A 20,017-nucleotide genomic window follows, 5' to 3' on the forward strand; every position below is an offset into this window, starting at 1 on the left:
GGTGCCTCAAAACATCCATCTTGTCAGGACCTGGTGGCCAGGCTCTTATGGATCAGAAATGGGAGCAGGTGAGGAAACAAAGCAAAAAGACTTTTCAGTCCTTGCAGATGTCTCCTAGAATGGCAAGCCTCAGGCAGGGGGATGTGTTAGTCTCACTTCCTTACAGTCCATCCTTCACAGGCGGGAGGCTCAGGTTGTCTCCCAGAGGCAGGCCATTATGTATATTTATAATAACAAAAAAGGGTTAAAGTCACAGAAGCAGATCCAGTGTAAATTAAAGATTAACCCTTCCTGGTTATAACTGCCGCCTCGTTGAGATCAATAGCATGTGCAGCTTCTTTAGACTGGATTCTTTCACTTAACAATATATGGGCTGATGGTTCATTCCTTTCTATTGCTGAGCAGTGTTCCATTGTATATGCTTGTAAAGAAAAACAATTTTCCTTCTGCCCTTCCAGATTCTTGGTATAGACTTCCCCTGTAAAAAATAAAAAACAGATTACCAGGAGAAAAACTGAAATTTAATAACCTGTATACCTCCTGTGAACTGTGGTGTTGGAGAAGACTCTTGAGAGTCCCTTGGACTGCAAGAAGATCCAACCAGTCCATTCTGAAGGAGATCAGTCCTGGGATTTCTTTGGAGGGAATGATGCTGAAGCTGAAACTCCAGTACTTTGGCCACCTCATGTGAAGAGTTGACTCACTGGAAAAGAGTCTGATGCTGGGAGGAATTGGGGGCAGGAGGAGAAGGGGATGACAGAGGATGAGATGGCTGGATGGCATCACTGATTCGATGGACGTGAGTCTGAGTGAACTCCGGGAGTTGGTGATGGACAGGGAGGCCTGGTGTGCTGCGATTCATGGGGTTGCAAAGAATCGGACAGGACTGAGCAACTGAACTGAACTGATACCTCCTGTATGGATTTTCCTGGTGGCTCTGATGGTAAAGAATCCACCTGCAATGCAGGAGACCTGGGTTTGATTCCTGGGTTGGGAAGATCACCTGGAGGAGGGAATGGCAATGCACTCCAGTATTCTTGTCTGGAGAATCCCATGGACAGAGGAGCCTGGCGGGGTATAGTCCATGGGTCGCGAAGAGTCGGACATGACTGAGCGACTAAGCACATGCCTCCTGTATATACAAGAGCTACCCAGAGAAAGTGAGGTACTCCCTTTAACGTTCAAGGCCATAATTTAAAATACTATCTTCAGATAAAAACAATAGTAGAAAGCCCTTGGGGGAGGGGAAGCCAGTTTTGGCAGGTTATCACGCAAAACACAGTAAAGAAGGGTATGATTGTTTGTAGATTTAAGTCAGGGCTCCCCACTCCAGTGTTCTTGCCTGGAGAATCCCAGGGATGGGGGAGCCTGGTGGGCTGCCGTCTCTGGGGTCGCACAGAGTCGGACACGACTGAAGCGACTTAGCAGCAGCAGCAGCCTCCATTGAAAAGAGCTGCTTGAGGTTTAATCATCCTATTTCTGGTGCAAAGAGGGGCAGCCCTTAAATATGGAGATTTCTCTGTTGTAAATGTCCTTCACAACTGAGGAATCTCCATACAGTTTTCTGAGATTCCTGTTTTTTTTTTTTTTTTTAATGAGACTGAAATATCCCTTATGCCAGAAAGGCATATTTTGGGGTGGTATATTCTATTTGCCCTGACATGGATGTATCCCACTTTGCTTGTGCATTCATCTATTGAAGGATATCCTGATTTGTTCAAGTTTTTACCTATTATGAATAGTGCTGCTGTGCATAATTTCATCCTTGTTTGAATTTGGAGATAGATTTTCAAAGCAGTTGACTAATACTGAGCATCCCAATGTGAGACTTCTTTAGCTTTGGAGAAAACTGCCCAGCTATCTTACAAAGTGGCTGTATGTGCATCCCACTGTTGGGGAAGCGCACTGACTGAAACCGCCCACCCTGCCAGGCACCATGAGTTGTTTTGTGACAGAAATTCCTGGTAAGGAACACGGAACTCATAAGCCACCGCCAACCGGAAGAGTTCAGGAAAGGTCGAAAGGAGACACCACATGTCCGACCACCTCCCAGAACCCTCGCTGGCATCCGTCTTGGCTGAACAGGGTGTGCACTGTTGTAGCCACGCTCTCCAGGAAGCAAACTCACTCAGAAGGACAACGCAAATAGTGGAGTGCAACTTATTACACTGGCCGGCCCAAGGCAGAGTCTCCTCTTAGCCAAGGACCCCGACCAGCCTTTGTGACAAACTTATATACCGTAAGTGCATGTGCCGAAGCCCACAGAGAGATACAATCAAGGCTAGCTATGGTTTATATGCAGTAAGTCTTAGTTGGATAAACAGGGTAACATATATCAATAGGCATTGTACAGATAATTTGTTTTGCTTTGGGGTGAATTAGTACACTCCCTTGGTGATGGGATGTCTGCGCACGAGTCCTGAAGGCCTTTTATCCGGGGGTCGGTTTTCTGATTGGGATGTCATCTCCATGGATACTGAGCACATAATTTAGTGTCCATCGGGTGAGCACCCAGGCATATAGTCCAAAGTTCACGGTGGTTTCAAGATGGAGACTGATTTTCAAGATGGAACCCATTCAGCCTACTTTCCTCCTTCAGCATCACCAGGAACGGCTCTGAGTCAGAATGATTGGCTAAAGACAACCCGGAAACTAACCCCATCACCATAAAACCGGAGACTGCGAGCCATGTGACAGAGCTGTTCTGGATTCCCTTCCCCTACTGCTCTCTGCCTGGGCACCCTTTCCCAGTAAAATCTCTTTCTTTGTCAGCACATTTGTCTCCTCGGACAATTCATTTCTCGTGTTAGACGAGAGCCCAGTTTCGGGCCCTGGAAGGGGTCCCCCTTCCTGCAACCACCAGCAACGAAGGAGAGTTTCTGTTGTTCCTCAGCCTCCAGCAGTCGCTACTGTCATGTATTTGGAGCGCAGCAGCGCAATAGGTGCAGTGTGCTATCTCATGATTTTAATTGTCATGCCCTAGTAGTATGATACTTTTGTATACTTTTTGTATGATATTTAGCATCTGCATATCTCCTTTGGCCAGGTGCTTTTGTTTAGCTCCGTACCCATTTATTTTTTTTTTTAAACTGGGGCTGTTTTAGAGGTCTTTGTCTATTTTAGGTCCGAATCCTTTATTAGATATGTGTTTGCAAATATTTTTCTCACAGTTTGTGGCTTGTCTTTAGACTTTCTGAATAAGGTCTTTCAGGGGAGAACTCTTTAATTTTATAAAGTCCACAATATTTTTTTTTCTTTTGTATATTGGCTTTATCTGTGTTAAAACTCAAAGCTCATGATCTTCAGACCAAAGCCAAGGTCATGTATATTTTCTTATATATACATGTAATTTTGATTGTTTTGCATTTTAAATGTCTGTTAATGAATCTGAGTGAATTTGGTGTGAGTTTTACAGTTTGTGTTTGCAGTCATTTCATTTCATATGGTTTCCAGTTGATTGTTCTGTAAATGTTTTGGAGAAATCATAAGATATTCATCTCTATTTCACTTTGAATTTCTTATCTGCAGCAGAACTCCACATATCTGCTCCACGGCCCCCTGGAGCCTGCTCCCTCTGAGATCCAGGAAACAGGAGGACCCACAAACTGAGCCCACTCCTCATAAATGAGGTCATACTTCACGCTGTCTCTTCAGACTGTGTTCTTTCACTGAGTAACATACACGTGGGATTTAACCATGCCTTTTGAGGGTTGGTAGTTCATTCCTTTGTACTGCTGAGTAATACTCCATTACATATGTATGGGAGGAAAAACAATTTTCACTCTATCCTTCCATAATAAAAGACAAATCACCAGGAGAAAAAACAGAAACATACCTCCTCTATGCTTCCCTGGTGGCTTAGTGGTAAAGAATCTGCCTGCAAAACAGGACAGATGGGTTTGACCCCTGGGTTGTGAAGATCCCCTGGAAAAGGAGTTGGCAACCCACTCCAGTATTCTTTCCTGGGGAATCCCATAGACAGAGGAGCCTGGGGGGCTACAGTCCATGGGATCCCAGAGTTGAACATGACTTAGTGACTAAAACAACAAATGCCTACTGTATACAGGGGAGCTACCACAGAAAACTGAGTCACTCCCTGAAATATCCTAAGCCACCACCTTAAATACCATCTTCAGCTGAAGACAGAAGTAAGACCCTGGGGAATGGGAGAAGCCAGTTACGGAAGGTCATCACGCAAGACACAGTAAAGAAGGGTACGATTGTTGGTAGACTTAAGACAGGACCTCTCCATCGATAAGTTACTTGAGTTGATTATCCTTCTATTTCTGGTGCAGAGGCAACCCTTAAATGCAGAGATTTCTCTGTTGTAAATGTCCTTCACAAAAGGCAACTGCTACTTTGTTTACTGAGAGTCCTCTCCCCGCTCCCCCCGGCCTCCCCGAAGCTAACTTAAGTAATCCTCACACAAGAGAGGCATATTTTGGAGTGGCCTACTCTACTTGCCTTCAAGTTTTTCACTATTATGGATAGTGCTGCTGTGCCTAAGTCCATCTTTGTTTGCATTTGGGCATGGATTTTTCAAAGCATTTTCTTAAATACTGGAAATAATGATTGTCAGATCCCAAGGTGAGGTTTGTTTAGCTTCAGAGAAAACTGCCCAACTGTGTTACACAGTGGCTGTGCGTGTGTCCACCAGCAGTGAGGGGCATTCCTGCTGTTCCTCAGCCTCCAGTAATTGGTATTGTCATATATTTAGAGTTCAGCAGTCCTATTTAGAGTTCAGCAGTCCTAATAATATGTGTGATGTGATATCTCATGATTTTAATTTGTAATTCCCTAATGGTGTATGATGTTGAGCATGGTTTTGTTTTTGACTATCCGTATATCTTTTTTTGGCTGAGTGTCTGTTCAGATCTTTACTCATTTTTTATGGGATTGTTCAAGAGGTCTTTGTCTATTTTTGAGTCCAAATCCTTTATCAGATATGAGTTTTGCAAATACTTCTCTCCCAGATTGTGGCTTGTCTTTTGATTTTCTGAATAAGATCTTTAAGAATCAGTTCAGTTCAGTCTCTCAGTCGTGTCCGATTCTTTGTGACCCCATGGACTGCAGCACACCAGGCCTCCCTGTCCATCACCAACCCCCAGAGTTTACCCAAACTCATGTCCATTGAGTGAGTGATGCCATCTGACCATCTCATCCTCTGTCATCCCCTTCTCCTCCTGCCCTCAATCTTTCCGAACATCAGGGTCTTTTCAAATGAGTCAGCTCTTTGCATAAAGTGGCCAAAGGATTGGAGTTTCAGCTTCAACATCAATCCTTCCAATTAATATTCAGGACTGATTTCCTTTAGGGTGGACTGGTTTGATCTCCTTGAAGATCAAGGGAGTCTTAAGAGTCTTCTCCAACACCATGGTTCAAAAGCATCAATTTCATGGCGCTCAGCTTTCTTTATAGTCCAACTCTCACATCCATACATGACTACTGGAAAAACCATAGCCTTGACTAGATGGACCTTTGTTGGCAAAGTAATGTCTCTGCTTTTTAATATGCTGCCTAGGTTGGTCATAACTTTCCTTCCAAGGAGCAAGCGTCTTCTAATTTCATGGCTGCAGTCATTGTGCACAGGCTTAGCTGCTCCACGGCATGTGGGATCTTCCTAGATCAGGGATTGAACATGTGTCTCCTGCATTGGCAGGCGGATTCTTAACCACTGCACCACCAAGGAAGTCATTCCCTTTCCTGTTTCCTGCCAACCTCCTACTTTAAAAAAAGACTAAAAATCACCTGTTTAGTAAGTTTCCAGGAGTCTGAGCTCTGAGGCCAGTGTCTGTGGCATCATTCTCCCAAAGGCTTCAGATACTGGTCGGGCTCATGAGTCTGGCAACCAGGGCGGGTCTGGCGGCTGAAGACAGGCTTGGCCTCTGGAGCTCTGCCCTTACCGACTCACTCAGGGTCCAGACCAAGCTCTGCTTAGTCCTGGCAGCCAAGCAGAGCTGCACGCAGGTGGGGCTGGCACAGTTGTGGGGCCGCTGTGGTCAGAGTGGAGCATGCGGCACAGGCAGCTGGCTGTCCGTCCCAGTGACTGCTGCTGCCCTGTGTCCCCTAGCAGGGCAGTCACGGTGTCAGGTGAGGCCTGGCTGCCGTCGTGGGGACAGGACGGGACCTCAGACAGCTCACATCTCCCACCCCGAACGCTGCTTCAGATCGTGGCTTGTGGCTGCTGGCAGCCCCCTGGGCTGGGAGGCTTTTAAGCACCAGCCCCCTTGCTCAAGGTCAGCTGAGACCCCAAGCTCTGGGGTCACACACCATCCCTGCCACAGTGCAGGTCATCTCACTTCTGCAAGGGAGGGCCTGTGCTGGGCTGTGGGTGATGAGGGATTTGGGGATGTTGTGGAATGGCCCAGGAGTCAGCTTTTTGAGGGGAAGAGGGGAAGGAGGGGAGGGAGAAGCTTTGACCTGCTCAGCCTTCCAGGGGATTCCAGGCCCAGCTCTGGTGGGAGGTGCAGGTGAGAAGCCCTGCAAGTTTCTTCTGGGTCCCCACGATTTTTCAGTTGAAGCCCCTCTGCCTGCACCACCTCTAACTCTATCTCCTGTGGCCCCTGCCTAAAGCCACAGAAGATGGGGAGTCTGTACGGCTTCTCTTCCTGTAGGGAAACCAAGCCACAGACAAACGTGTTTCTTTAAGAAAGCATGAAAGAAACGAGAAAATAACAGTGGGTGGTTATGACTGACACGGTTCATGTAGAGATGCTTCGGAAGCCTGGCACAGGGAGGGGACTGAGGGCCGTTGCCCCCAGCCCTGGAGTTTGCACCCTCCCCCACCACCCTGTGGCCCACTCTCCCCTTGGTGTCTTCTGGTGAGCGGGCGGACTTCAGCCTCCTGAACCCCTTCTGGAAGGATCAGGACAGGGCAGAGGTCATTCACAGAGGGGAGGGTGTGGTCGACTCTTAAGAACGCCACTGCCTCCACCGTGTCGGGGCTCAGTTCTGGGTCTAAGCAAGCGTGGCTTCCTGGTGCGGTCCCCACCTTGACTCACCGGGGGAGGACTTTGTGTCCACCTTGTCCCCGCGTGCAGCCTGGGCACCCCGGGACCCGTGCTCTGCGCATCTTCTCTGCTCACAGCACACCCTGGGGTCCATCAGACTTCACTCAGGAAAGGGAAGTGTAGGATGAATTATTCCATAGTTAAGAATTTCAAGGTCGTCACAGCATTGACCAGAGCACGTGGACACAGGTACGAGGCCCGTGCATAGAGAAGCCGCGATGTGGGCTTCGAGGACCTTCCATGTGGGGGTGGGATGGGGGCTGGACAGGGATTTCCTGCACACACGGCTCCAGGCTCTGTTCTCAGGAGGGTGGACGACTGTCGGCCCTGCCTATCTGTGGAGGGGCTCTGGGGCTGCCCAGCTCAGCAGGAACGGCAGTGGTGGGAAGGGAGGTCGCCCTCCCTTAGCACCCCTGACCTCACACCCCCTCATCAGAGCAGCCGAGTGCCTAAACGGCCCCTTCCCCGTCTAGCTCTGAAGACCTGGAAGGTGTGGGGGCTGAAGGACATGCAGAAAAGAAAATTCTGTAAAGCAATTATCCTTCAATTAAAAAAATAAGATTAAAGAAAAAAACACACAGAACAGCAGAGGCAGGGCTTGCATTCTCAGCCAGCCTCTGCCAGATTCCTCCTGTGCTTATGCAACTGATCAAAATGCTGGTGCTCCCACCTTGTATCACAGATGAGAATAGAGACACAGATAGGCTGAGCATCTTGCCCCAGGTCATAGAGCTGCTGAGGGCAGGGCTGAGAACTGGACCCCTGTGGTCGAATCTGGAGTCCAGATGCTGTGATGACCCTGAGGGAGCGGCAAAGACCAGATGGCCCACGCTGAGCCAGGCACACACACGCACACACACTTACGTGCATGAGGCCTTTGCTTTGAGGCTACAGAAGTCAGAGGAAACCAGAGGGCAGCCAGGAGAGGCCAAATGAGAGTCAAGGTCTATAAGGAGGAGAGGCCACACTTCCCAGGAGGCTGGGAATTCTCTTCCCTGGTGAGTCTGTCTCAAACCTTAGATTCCTCTCCCTGGACCCAGGAACTGACTGTCCAGTGACCTGAGTTGGCTCCAGAATTATGCCTTCCCAGGGGTTCAGCTACCAGTGGACCCCACAGCTGTCAGTAATAAGGGGGAAACGAGTACATAGTCTGGGCTTCAGATTTGTTTGGAGACAAAATTTATTAGGAGTACAAAAAACCACGAAGGCAGTTGGCATGAATATCTCCAGAACACTTAAGAAACCCTCTGCTGTTTATCTACCTCCTCTCCTGTCATGAAAATGGACTGTCTATTTAATCAACTAATTCTGTGCTTATCACACTCTTTCTTTAAAATATTTATTTATGTGTTTATTTATTCAGCTGCTCTGTGTCTTTGTTGCAGCATGTGGGAGCTAGTTCCCCAATCAGGCGTTGAACATGGGTCTCTGCATTGGAGTCTTGGCCCCTGGACCACCTGGGAAGTCTCTCCTCATACCCTTGGGGACAGTAACGGGCCATAGACCTCCTCTGAGGCCCCCTTAGAGCTGAAGCATGGGGTGGCTGCAGTAATTCTCCTGTGGCTAAGATGTGGTTTGTTGGTCATGACTCACTCACACTCCCTGCAAACACAGGGCTACTCCCCTGTGTGTGTCTTCTGGTGTCTGTTGAGATGGGACTTCCGACTGAAGCTTTGCCCACACCCCCTGCAAACATAGGGCTTCTCCCCTGTGTGTGTCCTCTGGTGTCTGTTGAGATGGGACTTCTGACTGAAGCTTTGCCCACACACCCTGCAAACATAGGGCTTCTCCCCTGTGTGTGTCCTCTGGTGTGTGATGAGACTTGACCTATCCTTGGATCCTTGCCCACACTCTCCGTACTTGACTTTTATAATCCCTGAGACCCCTGCCCCCATGAATAATTTTCCTGTGTCCTTTGGATTCAGTTTCTGGCTTGTGCTGGGCTCTTCTGTGATTCGCTCATGCACCCCAGAACCCCCCACTTGTCCTCTGGGTGAGTAGGAGGAGGCCCTTGAAATCCTCTTCAGCCTTATGCTTTTCAGCAAAGGTTGGGGCCTATCCTTGGCCTCGCGACCCTCAGGTTTGTCACTTGGGCTGTGTGGATTGGAATATCGCTGCTGCTGATTTTGATTGTCTGGGCAGGGATCCTCTGGTTGGAGTTGGTCTCCTATAGATGGCCTCAGGAGGGTCTGAGAGGGGTGATTGCGTTGGACATGTTGGCTGAGGAACTTCTGACTGGAGAAGGCCAGAGGGCAGGAGGCACGTGAGTGGATCTTGGGCTTCGGTTCTGCTGAAAGAGGAAGCTTTTGGTCAGGTAGCTGGTTTGCCACGGTAAGGCCACCCCACTGATCATCTAAGTGTTGATGGTGTGCGATTTGTCTCCCATCAAGTGTGTCTTTACAGTCCACTTCTCCATCCATTCTTATTCTCCATGTCTACAGAAATCCAGGAAGCATGTGTCAAGGGCCTTTTCTACTTATCACCCAGACTGGGGACCTTCCAGCAGCATCAGAGGCAGAGGAGGATCTGCAGGGACCTTTCCCTGCGTGTACGTATCTGAAAAGTCATGTCACAGTGGCCATGTGACACTGAGAGATAAGACTTGATGACTTAGGGGGAATCCCCCTGAGCGGCTCCCTGGGAGGGGAAAGGGTCTATTAAGTTAGGGGCGCCTGGCCTGGAGCTCTCTGCATGTGGGAGGCAGCACAGTGGGTGGTTAGAGCAGGTGTGAGTAAAGCTGACTTTGCGGCTCCTGGTTCAAAGAGCAGCCTTTGTGTCGATCTCTGTAGGAAGTGGGTTTCAGACTGGGTAAGACCGAGCGGCCCAGGTCCCACTGACTACAGGTCTCTGGCTCCTGCTGCCCCAACTGGTTCACAAAGTGCTCCTCTCTCAGTTTTCCATAAATCAGAAAGTAAAGGCATGTCCTTTCTCCAGCCTCACCAGTATTCACACATCATTTATTTCACTCAGTCTTAGCCCATTTAATATGCACTAGGAAGTCCTGTTTAAAAATACATCTCCAGCCAGACTCCTCACACCCTCACTCCCAAGCATCTTCAGCCAGCGCACTCTCCCCTCATGTCTGGCAATGAACTGACCTGTGAGGGGACTCCCCGCTGCTGTCTCTTCCCAAAAATGAACCAAAGCATCATCTTAGCACAGAGAACATGCCAGTTGCAGCTGAAAGCCTCACGGTTGTTCTGTGTCGCCCAGGAAGACCCCTGGGGCCTGCACATGGACACGGGCCCTGAGGCTTTCCTGTCCCGTCCAGCCTCCTTCCTCTCCCTCTGTGCTTCCTCCTGCGACCACTGGCATGGCCTCTCTTCCCGGCCCTGGGGCTGTGGCACGGGCTGCTCCCCTGCCTGGAATCCTTTCCCACAGGTGTTATCTCTGCAGAGACCCTGCCCACCATCCTGCACCACACCCCACCCTCTGCTCACGCTGATTGGAGGCGCTTTTCCTGCACTGGTTTTCCTCGGCGCACCAGCCCCCATCTGGTATGAAGCCCATGCTGCCCCAGGGCAGTGGTTCTGTCTGTTTCGGTGCGTGGAGCCCTGTCTGGCACAGAGCATGAACTCACATGACAACAAACTGAAACAGAACTGAATACAATCACTGCACATGTGTCGCTTAGAAATGGGGGGAAATGAGGAAGAAACAGGTAAGGGGAGAGAGCTGGTAAGTGCCAGAAAACTTGCTTTTTGCTTCTAAGCCTTTCAGCAGAATGTGATGTTACATATTTTTTTTTGCATAAAATATTGAAAATTAGAACTAGCATTTTTAATATCAAAATCTTTCCTAATAGTCATAGGAAATGAATCATATTCTGAGGCATTTTAATTGCTATTCGACTGACTTTGGACTGGATTGTACTCTGCTTCGGAATCAGACCAGGGAGGCTCCCCAGGATGGGGTGGGGCGCTGGAAGAGGGGTGGTGCTCACCTCTCCCGGCCGCGAGCTCGCTCTTCCCGCTGCTGTCCCGCTTGATGCTGAGGTCCCGGCCATACTCGTCCCCGTACCAGACCAGCAGCTCACAACTCGGCCTGACCACTTGGCAGGTTCCATAGAAGATCTGCCCGTGATACTGCAAGGCCACCAGGTTCTGCTCCTCATCGTCCCGGGTCCAGTTCACATACCTGGGGTCAAGGCCGGGAAAGCTGACCTTTTCCAGTCCTGTGGCCACTGCTGAGTTTTCCAAATTACCAGGCATATTGAGTGCAGCACTTTCACAGCATCATCTTTCAGGATTTCAAATAGCTCAGCTGGAATTCCATCACCTTCACTAGCTTGGTTCATAGCGATGCTTCCTAAGGCCCAGTTGACTTCACACTCTAAGATGTCTGTCTCTAGATGACTGATCAAATCATCATGGTTATCTGGGTCATTAAGATCTTTTTTGTATAGTTCTGTGTATTCTGCTGCCTCTTAATATCTTCTGCTTCCATTAGGTCCATACCATTTCTGTCCTTCATTGAGCCCATCTTTGCCTGAAATGTTCCCTTGGTATCTCTAATTTTTTTGCACACGTTTGAGTATTTTAACTGGGATGGGTGGAGAATGTTCAGGAGCAGCTAGCCTAGGGATCAGGCAGCATTTACTTCAAGATGCCTCTGTGTGGTCCCCCAGCTTCCCACTGAGGAGCCTCCTTGTGGGAGTGGGGGTGGGGGCGGGAGTGTGGAGGAGGGTGGGAGAGTGGAAGGGCTGTTGTCTGCATGTAAGTCCCCACCCCCACCATCTTCAGAATTGCTCATTGGTGTAGCAAGCATCCTAACTGGGTTTTCACCTGTGTAACTGGTGGGTTCTTAATGAGCAATGTGAACAGTGACATTAAATGTCCTCAGTCAGGACTAGATACTTACTACACCACGTGACCAGGTGTAAGAACCTGGGGAGGCATGTGCAGCCAGTACCCCCTAGGAACAGGGTTCAGACTTGATCCCTCAACATTTTGGGGTCCAGCCACTGCTTTAGCATTTCTCAGGGCCCAGTGCTGACTCTAAGGGTTCTATAATCCATCCTCCATCTGCCTTTAGTGAGACCCACACTTCTAGGATCCTACAGAGCAGGGCCTGTGTGAGTTCTCTGTGGCTTCTCTAACAGACGACCACATGTTGGGTTATTTAAAGCAAGAGGAGTTCATCCTCTCCTCGTCCTGGAGACCAGACACCTGAGATCAAGGTGGTGCAGGGCTGAGGTCCCTCCAGAGGCTCCAGGATAGGGTCCTTCCTGCCTTCTCCAGCTTTGGGGCTCCAGGGGTCCTGGGGCTTGTGGTCCCCTCCGTCCCATCTCTGCCTCCATCTTCACGAGCCTTCTCGTCTGTGTCCTCTTTCATCTCTTTTAAGGACTCTGTCAGCTGGATTGAAGGTCACCCTAACCCTAGATGACCTTACCTTGAGATCCTTAACTACATCTACAAAGACTCTTTTCCCAGATATGGCCCTGTTCTCATGTTCTGGGGGGACCCATCTTTTGGGGCCACCATTCACCCCATTATCTGTATATAAGATAATTCTCATTTTAGGAGATCACCACAGGCCAATATACATGGGCACAGACAGCAGCCACACAGGTGGGATCTGGAGAGAATGAGGATCCTGGAGTCACCTGGAGCGGATCAAGGCCTGGCTTCATCAGGTGAGGGGAATCACAGGGAGGAGCGGGGCATGGTCTTGTTCAGGCTTCAAAAAGATCATGTTGGGTGGGATGTGAGACACACCGTGAGGGCAGGGAGCTTTGTAGGGCCTGATGGAGGGATTAGGCTTGGGCCAAGGCTGAGGACTGGAGAAGGCAATGGCACCCCACTCCAGTACTCTTGCCTGGAAAATCCCATGGATGGAGGAGCCTGGAAGGCTGCAGTCCATGGGGTCGCTAGGAGTCGGACACGACTGAGCGACTTCACTTTCACTTTTCACTTTCACACATTGGAGAAGGAAATGGCAACCCACTCCAGTGTTCTTGCCTGGAGAATCCCAGGGATGGGGGGAGCCTGGTGGGCTGCCATCTATGGGGTCGCACAGAGTCGGACACGACTGATGCGACTTAGCAGCAGCAGCAGCAGCAAGGCTGAGGGTGTAGAGGGGAATTAGTGTGGGGGTTGGCCATATGCCCTGGAGAAGGAGCTGACAGTCCCTGGGGCACAGGGAACTGGGAACCTGGGAGGCCTCCGTGTTACTGAACCAAACTTGAGTCCACACACCTGAGTGCAGTAAAGCCAGTCGCCTGACGCCAGGTGCAGTGAAGGAGAGTGCAGCATTGATTGTAAAGGCACCAATACGTGGAGACAGGTAACTCGTGTCCTAAACCCTGAAATCCCTGAGGGCTTCAGGAAAGCAGTTTTACGGGCCACACGGTGTGTGTGTGTGGGGGGGTGGGGGGCGGGTCACAGAGTATGTGATTCACTAGTGCACGGTTCTCTGGTTGGTGAGGTAACAGGCGGCTAACCTCACAAATCCTCCAGCACTGGACACTCTGGGGGTGACGTCTCATGCTCATCAAGTAGTTAACTTCTTCCACTCAGTGGGGCTTTTAGCAGCTGTAAAACAACTCCCTGAATGTGCCTCAGATACAATTATCTCCATACTTCAGAGAGGTGTTACAGCAGAGGATACAGGATGGGGTCTGTTCTGGTAGGGCCCCATAGGCTCCTGCTCAGTTACACCAGGTGTCTGGGCTCAGCAGCTGGAGAAGTTGGGGCTGCCTCCTGGGCATGGGGAGCAGCAGGATCGCAGTCCTCAAGCGGCCTATTAGTCCCCAGGATGAGATGGGGAGGCCGTGGATGGACAGATTCACCTGGCCTGGGAGAGGGCTACAGGCTGGAAATGTCACTGGAATCATAGCGGGGAGGAAGGGGAAAGGCCAGGAGGGGGCAGGTGAGTTATAGCACCTACGTGCAGGTGATGGTGGTCCTGTTGGACACAACTCAGAGCCATAAGGAGTGGTGGTCAGGGGCTCAGCTTCGTCCTCTTGTTCTTTGTTTATCTGTAACTTCCCACTCCTGCAGCGAGGAGCCTGGCCCCCAGCATTTGCATTTGTCAGCTCTTTTCTCCTCTTCAGATTACGTGTACAGTGGTCTCAGAATAGCTAGCTACTGCACTCTGGAACCCACTGCAGTGTTCTTGCCTGGAGAATCCCAGGGACGGGGGAGCCTGGTGGGCCGTCTATGGAATCACACAGAGTCAGACACGACTGAAGTGACTTAGCAGTAGCAGCAGCACTCTGGAAAGATCTCTATAAAATGAAGCCCAGTGTTTACGTGCAGGCCATTTTGCCTTTTGTGTATCTATTCATTCATTTCCAAAGTCAACACATTTTTCCCATCTCCTACAGTGAGAGATCTTTTCAGTGCATTTCTAATGTGGTTAGGTTTTGTTGCATTGTGTGTTCTGTTCTGTGACTCTCCTACACCCTGAATAACTATACTTGAGTAGATTGTTTGATCCCTTGGGCTATACAAATCGACGAGTGTAGACAAACGCATAGTGACAGGGTCCATCCTAAAGCATCACAGGGAATACTTCAGCCCTCTTCAGCAGATGATCTGCTTATCATCTATGTAGCTTTGCTTTTCCTAGAATGTCATAAATGAAGTCATACTCCAGACTGTATTCTTTCACTGAGTGATAGCACATGAGAGTTAACCATGCTTTTCAAGGTTTGGTGGTTCATTCCTTACTACTGATGAGTAATACACCATTGCATGTGTATGGGAGGAAAAACAATTTTCACTCTGCCCTTCCATAATACAAGACAAATCACCAGGAGGAAAAACAGAAGCCTACCTCCCCTATGCTTCCCTGGTGGCTTTGTGGTAAAGAATCTGCCTGTAATACAGGAGACTTGGGTTTGACCCCTGAGTTGGGAAGATCCCCTGGAGAAGGAAATGGCAACCCACTCCAGTATTCTTGCCTGGGGAATCCCATGGACAGAGGAGCATGGCGGGCTACAGTCCGTGGGGTTGCAAAGAGGCGAACATGACTTAGTGACTAAAACAACAAATGGCTTCTGTATACAGGGGAGCTACCAAAGAAACCGGAGTCACTCCCTGAAATGTCCAAAGTCATCACTTTAAATCCCATCTTCAGCTAAAAACAAGACCCTGAGGAATGGGAGAAGCCCATTATGGAAGGTAGTTACACAAAACACAGTAAAGAAGGGTATGATTGTTTATAGATTTAAGTCAGGATCTCTCCATTGATAAGTTACTTGAGTTTTAACTGTCCTTTTATTTCTGGTGCAAACAGGGACAAGCCTTAAATGCAGAGATTTCTCTGTTGTAAATGTCCATCACAAAATGGCAATTGCTACTTAGTTTACTGAGAGTCCTCTTCCGCATCCCCCCCCCCCCCCCCATGGAAGTTGACTTAAGCAATCCTCACAGCAGAGAGGCGTATTTTGGGGTGGCATGTTCTACTTGCTTTGACATGGATATACCCCAATTTGATTATGCATTCATCTGTTGAAGGATACCATGATTACTTCAAGCTTTTAACTATTATGGATAGTGCTGCTGTGCCTAAGTTCATCTTCGTTTGCATTTGGGCATGGATTTTTCAAAGCAGTTTCCTAAATACTGGAAGTATGATTGTTGGATCCCAAGGTGAGGTGTGTTTAGCTTTGGAGAAAACTGCCCAACTGTGTTACAAGGTGGCTGTGCATGCATCCCACCAGCAGTGAGGGAGCGTTCCTGCTCTTCCTCAGCCTCCAGCGATTGGTATTGTCATATATTCAGAGTTTAGCAGCCTAATATGTGTAGTGTGATAGCTTGTGACTTTAATTTGTAATTCCCTAATGGTGTATGATGTTGAGCCTGTTTCTGTTTTGTACTATCTGTGTAACATTTGGCTGGGTGTCTGTTCAGATCTTTACTTATTGTTTATATGGTTGTTCAAGAGGTCTTTGTCTATTTTGTGTCCAAATCCTGTATCAGATATGAATTTTGCAAATAGTTTCTCCCAGTTTGTGGCTTGTATTTTGATTTTCTGAATGAGGTCTTTCAGAATAGACATCTTTATTTCTATAAAGCCCACAATATTTTTCTTTTGTGGACTGACAGCTTGTGTGTTAAAACTCAAAGCTCATGATATACAGGCCAAACCCAGGGTCATGTAGATTTTCTATGTTTATCTCCACAATTTTGATAGTTTCAAAATTTAAGTGTCTGTTAATAAATTTGAGTGAATTTGGTGACTACATTTCATTCTTTACAGTTTCAAGTTCATTATTGCTTAACTATTTTGGAGAAGTTTTGGATATTGGCAATATTTCAGTCTGAATTTCCAGAGTTTAATGGACCTAGCAGAACTGCCCCGAGGGGCGGAGTCTCCATTTAGCTGAGGGAGGCTTGAGCTGCAGTTCCCATTGGCTGGCCCGGAGCGAGGAGCCCGCCTCCCCGACCCACCCCGACCCCCAGCGGAATTCCAGCTCTGCCTGAGCATCTGGCTACGTGTGGCTGCTGACGCGAGTCTGGTCTCCTCAGAACCCACTGGGGCTTCAGCTTTGGGACGTTGTGGGACTCAGTTCAGGAAGACAGGGAGTCTGGTCTCCTCAGGACCTGCTCAGGCTTTGGCCTTGGGACACTGTGGGGTTCACTTCAAGCTGGCAGGAGATGGGTCTCCTCAGGACCATTGGTGTTTCGGCTTTGGAACATTGTGGGGTTAGTTCAGGCTGAATGGGTGTCCTTCTAAAGCACCGGGAATAAACATGATGCCCCAGGAAGCTGTATCACACTCTGTTTTGCGTCCCCCGTGCCTGGAACTGGGGCCGTGCATGCTCCAGTTAGAGACGCGTGTAGGCATGTGGTCCTTGGAGTTAATCAGAGCAACTAAACGGAAGAACGATCCAAATGACTCCCGACACTGCCAGTGCGGTCGTGAAGGGAAAAGGCTTGAGCCGCATTGCAGGACTGGAATACGGAAAGTGTGCGCTAGCTTCCTGTACTCGCGTTCCAGAACACTTCCAGAAGGACCGAGGGGATCTCCTAGGCCCTTACTAGGAGAACAGAGGCCGTGAACCCGGCGGCCCCAGCGGCGTGGGCCTGGCCGTCCCTGCGCAGCTGTCTCCTGACCGTCGCGCAGGGGCCTTTCCACGGCGAGTTCCCCTGTTCACAACGGACGGTGGAGCAGCCCCTCTGAGAGGCTGGACCACAGTGGGAGCTGCTGAGCAGCTCAGGTCCTGGGGAGGCTCCTGTGAGCCACAGGTCTCAGGGGGAGGAGTCAGGAGGAGACAGAAGCCCAGAAGGGCGAGGACCGAGGGAAGGGCCTTAAAAAAGCTAAATTCCAGATTCCCAGGAACCAGGTGTTTCCACTTTAGGCGGTGAGTCTGTGTGTCAGATGTCTGTCCCGGCGCCTGCACATGGGCTCCTGGAAGCCCTGGGCGGCTGCATGTGGCCCAGGGACCCCGTGTGCCTGGCTGTCACCACGCAGTGACGCTGCCCGTGTGTCCACACCGGACTGGTGGGAGAGGACCCTCCTCCAGGCCCAGAGAGTGGGCTGGGAAGCAGGAGGACTGGGATGGGGTGGGGGCCTGCTGTGCCCCCAGTTCTGGCTTTCTTTGTGCTAAGATCCTCAGGACCTGCTGGTGCTTCAGCTTCCGTCAGCCTATGCCGGCCCTGCCACCAACAAAGAGTGAGTTTTTTCCATGCATTTCTAAGTCATTTAGACACTCCATGTCCTAAATAACTAAATTTGAATAGATTATGATTTACTAACTGAGGTCTAAAGGTCTATGTGTTTATACAAATGCACAGTGGTAGATATTCATCTGTAATGTCAGTTCAGTTCAGTCGCTCAGTCGTGTCTGACTCTTTGCGACCCCATGGACTGCAGCCCGCCAAGCTTCCCTGTCCATCACCAACTCCCGGAGCTTACTCAAACTCATGTCCATCGAGTCGGTGATGCCATCCAAACATCTCATCTGTAATGTATTAGATGGAATATTGAACCTCCTACCTCATAATCTTCTTCTAAGTCTGTTTAGCCTTTTTCAGAATGTCATATAAATGGGGTCATTAGTGTGTAGACTGGATTCTTTCACTTAGCAATATACATGTAAGAGTCATCCATGGATTTTGCTTGGTTTGATGGTTCATTCCATTATATTTCCGAATACTATTCCATTGCATGTGTATTGGAGGAAAAATAATGTTCCCTTTATATTTCTGTTTTCCTCATTGAGACTTTCCCTCACAATGAAAGGCAGATGAACTGGAGGAAAACAGAAGCTTAGTACCATGCATACCCCCTATATGCTTGTAAGGTACCTAGGAAAACCTGAAATGGCCCAAGCCTGTAACTCATGTGCTATCTTTAGCTAAGAACAAAAGCAAGATATTAGGGGGTGGGGTGGGGGGTAGCGGTGGAATGATTTGGGAGGTTTGGAGGCAAAGCACAGTAATCAAGGGTGTGGATAGTACGCAGATTTACATCCAGGCCATCTCCATGGACTAGCTTCTCTGAAGACTTAGTTATCCTTCCATTTCTGGTACACAGGTGGAGACAGCCTTACAAGTAGAGATTTCGCTAATAAATATAAATTTAATTCCTAAAAGGGCATTTTCAAACATTCTCCTGGATCTGCTGTTTTTTTAAATGTCAGTCCATAATGATCCTGGTGTCCAAAAGACACAAGCTGGGGTGGCATATTCTGCTCCCCTTGATGTGTATGTGCCCTAATTTGCTTATGAATTCATTTACAGAAGAACGTTCTGATGTCTTTCAGTTTTTAACCAATTTTTAACCCAGAATAGAGCTACTGTGCATTATTTTCTGCTAGTTTTTGTTTGAACAGTTTTTCAAAGCTGTTGTCTAAATACAAGAGGTGTAGTGTTGCATCCTAGATGAGTCTGTTTAGCTTTGGAAAAAACTGTCAGACTGTCTTCCAAAGGTGGCTGTGCATGCATCCCACCAGGATCCTGAGTAGGTTTTTTATGGTTGTTTACTGTCAGTGTGCCCTCTGTGGCCAGGTGTTTCCTATGGTTGTTTATTGTCTATGTACCCTTTGTGTCCAGGTGTCTGTTTCAGTCTTTACCAATTATTTATGTGTTTGTTTTCTCTAGACTTCTTGGTATAACTTGAGTATACATTCTTTATTAGATATGCATTTTTTAAAAATATTAATGTTTGGCTGTGCTGGGTCTTCGTCGTGTGGGCTTTTGTCTAGTTCTGGCGAGCAGGGGCTATGCTGGTTGTGGTGTGTGGGCGTCTCACTGTGGCTCCTGTTGTTGTGGGACACAGGCTCCGGGGCTCATGGGCTCAGTAGCTACAGCTTCCAGGATCTAGAACACAGGCTCAGTGGTTGCAGTGCGTGGGCTTAGCTGCTCCGCAGCATGGACAGGGATCCAACCTACGTCTCCTGCATTGGCATGAAGATTCTTTAATACTCAGCACCAGGGAAGCCCTCAGCTGTGTTTTAGATTCTAGTTTGCCACAGCTGTATCTGGTGAGAGAGGCCAGTATCAAGAGGCCTGGGAGCTGGGGGTGCTCAGCCACAGTTCTGGCTGTGCCATTGAAAGCTTTGGGGCCTTTGGTGAGCTCCTCAACTTTCCTGGGACTGTTTCCTCTCTTCAAAAATGCCCTGCTGTTGGACTGTAGCCCGCCAGGCCCCTCTGTCCATGGGATTTCCCAGACAAGAATACTGGAGTGGGTGCCATTTCCTTCTGTACAGATACACATTTGGAAGATATTTTCTCCTGGTTTGTTGTTTTAATGCAGGAAGGGGGGACCCCTTCCATGGCCTGAGAGTGGGCTCTTGTCTGACACTTGGAAATGAATTGTCTGAGGAGACATGTGCTGTCAAAGCAAGAGATTTTATTGGGAAGGGCTGCCTGAGTGGAGGGCAGGAGGGTGAGGGAAGCTGAGAGAACTGCTCTGCCATGTGGCTCACAGTCTCAGGTTTTACGGGCATTGGGTTAGTTTCTAGTTTGTCTCTGGCCAGTCATTCTGAATTGGGGTCCTTCCTGGTGGCATATGCATCACTCATCCAAGGTGGATTCTAGTAAGGAGGATCCTGG

At 49.0% G+C, this 20,017-nt stretch overlaps 1 protein-coding gene across 1 annotated transcript; it reads right to left on the reverse strand.

Moving 5' to 3' along the window:
- Nucleotides 1–8,172: 8,172 nt before the first annotated feature.
- On the reverse strand, nucleotides 8,173–11,221 carry LOC129635146 (histone-lysine N-methyltransferase PRDM9-like). Its single transcript, XM_055557839.1, has 2 exons — nucleotides 10,954–11,221; nucleotides 8,173–9,300 (listed from the first exon to the last, which is right to left on the reverse strand). The coding sequence occupies exons 1-2, from the start codon at nucleotides 11,219–11,221 to the stop codon at nucleotides 8,627–8,629; spliced, it is 942 nt and encodes a 313-aa protein (XP_055413814.1). The 3' UTR covers nucleotides 8,173–8,626.
- Nucleotides 11,222–20,017: the final 8,796 nt, after the last annotated feature.

Source organism: Bubalus kerabau, chromosome 20 (genome assembly GCF_029407905.1).
Source record: "Bubalus kerabau isolate K-KA32 ecotype Philippines breed swamp buffalo chromosome 20, PCC_UOA_SB_1v2, whole genome shotgun sequence".
NCBI lineage: Eukaryota > Metazoa > Chordata > Mammalia > Artiodactyla > Bovidae > Bubalus > Bubalus kerabau.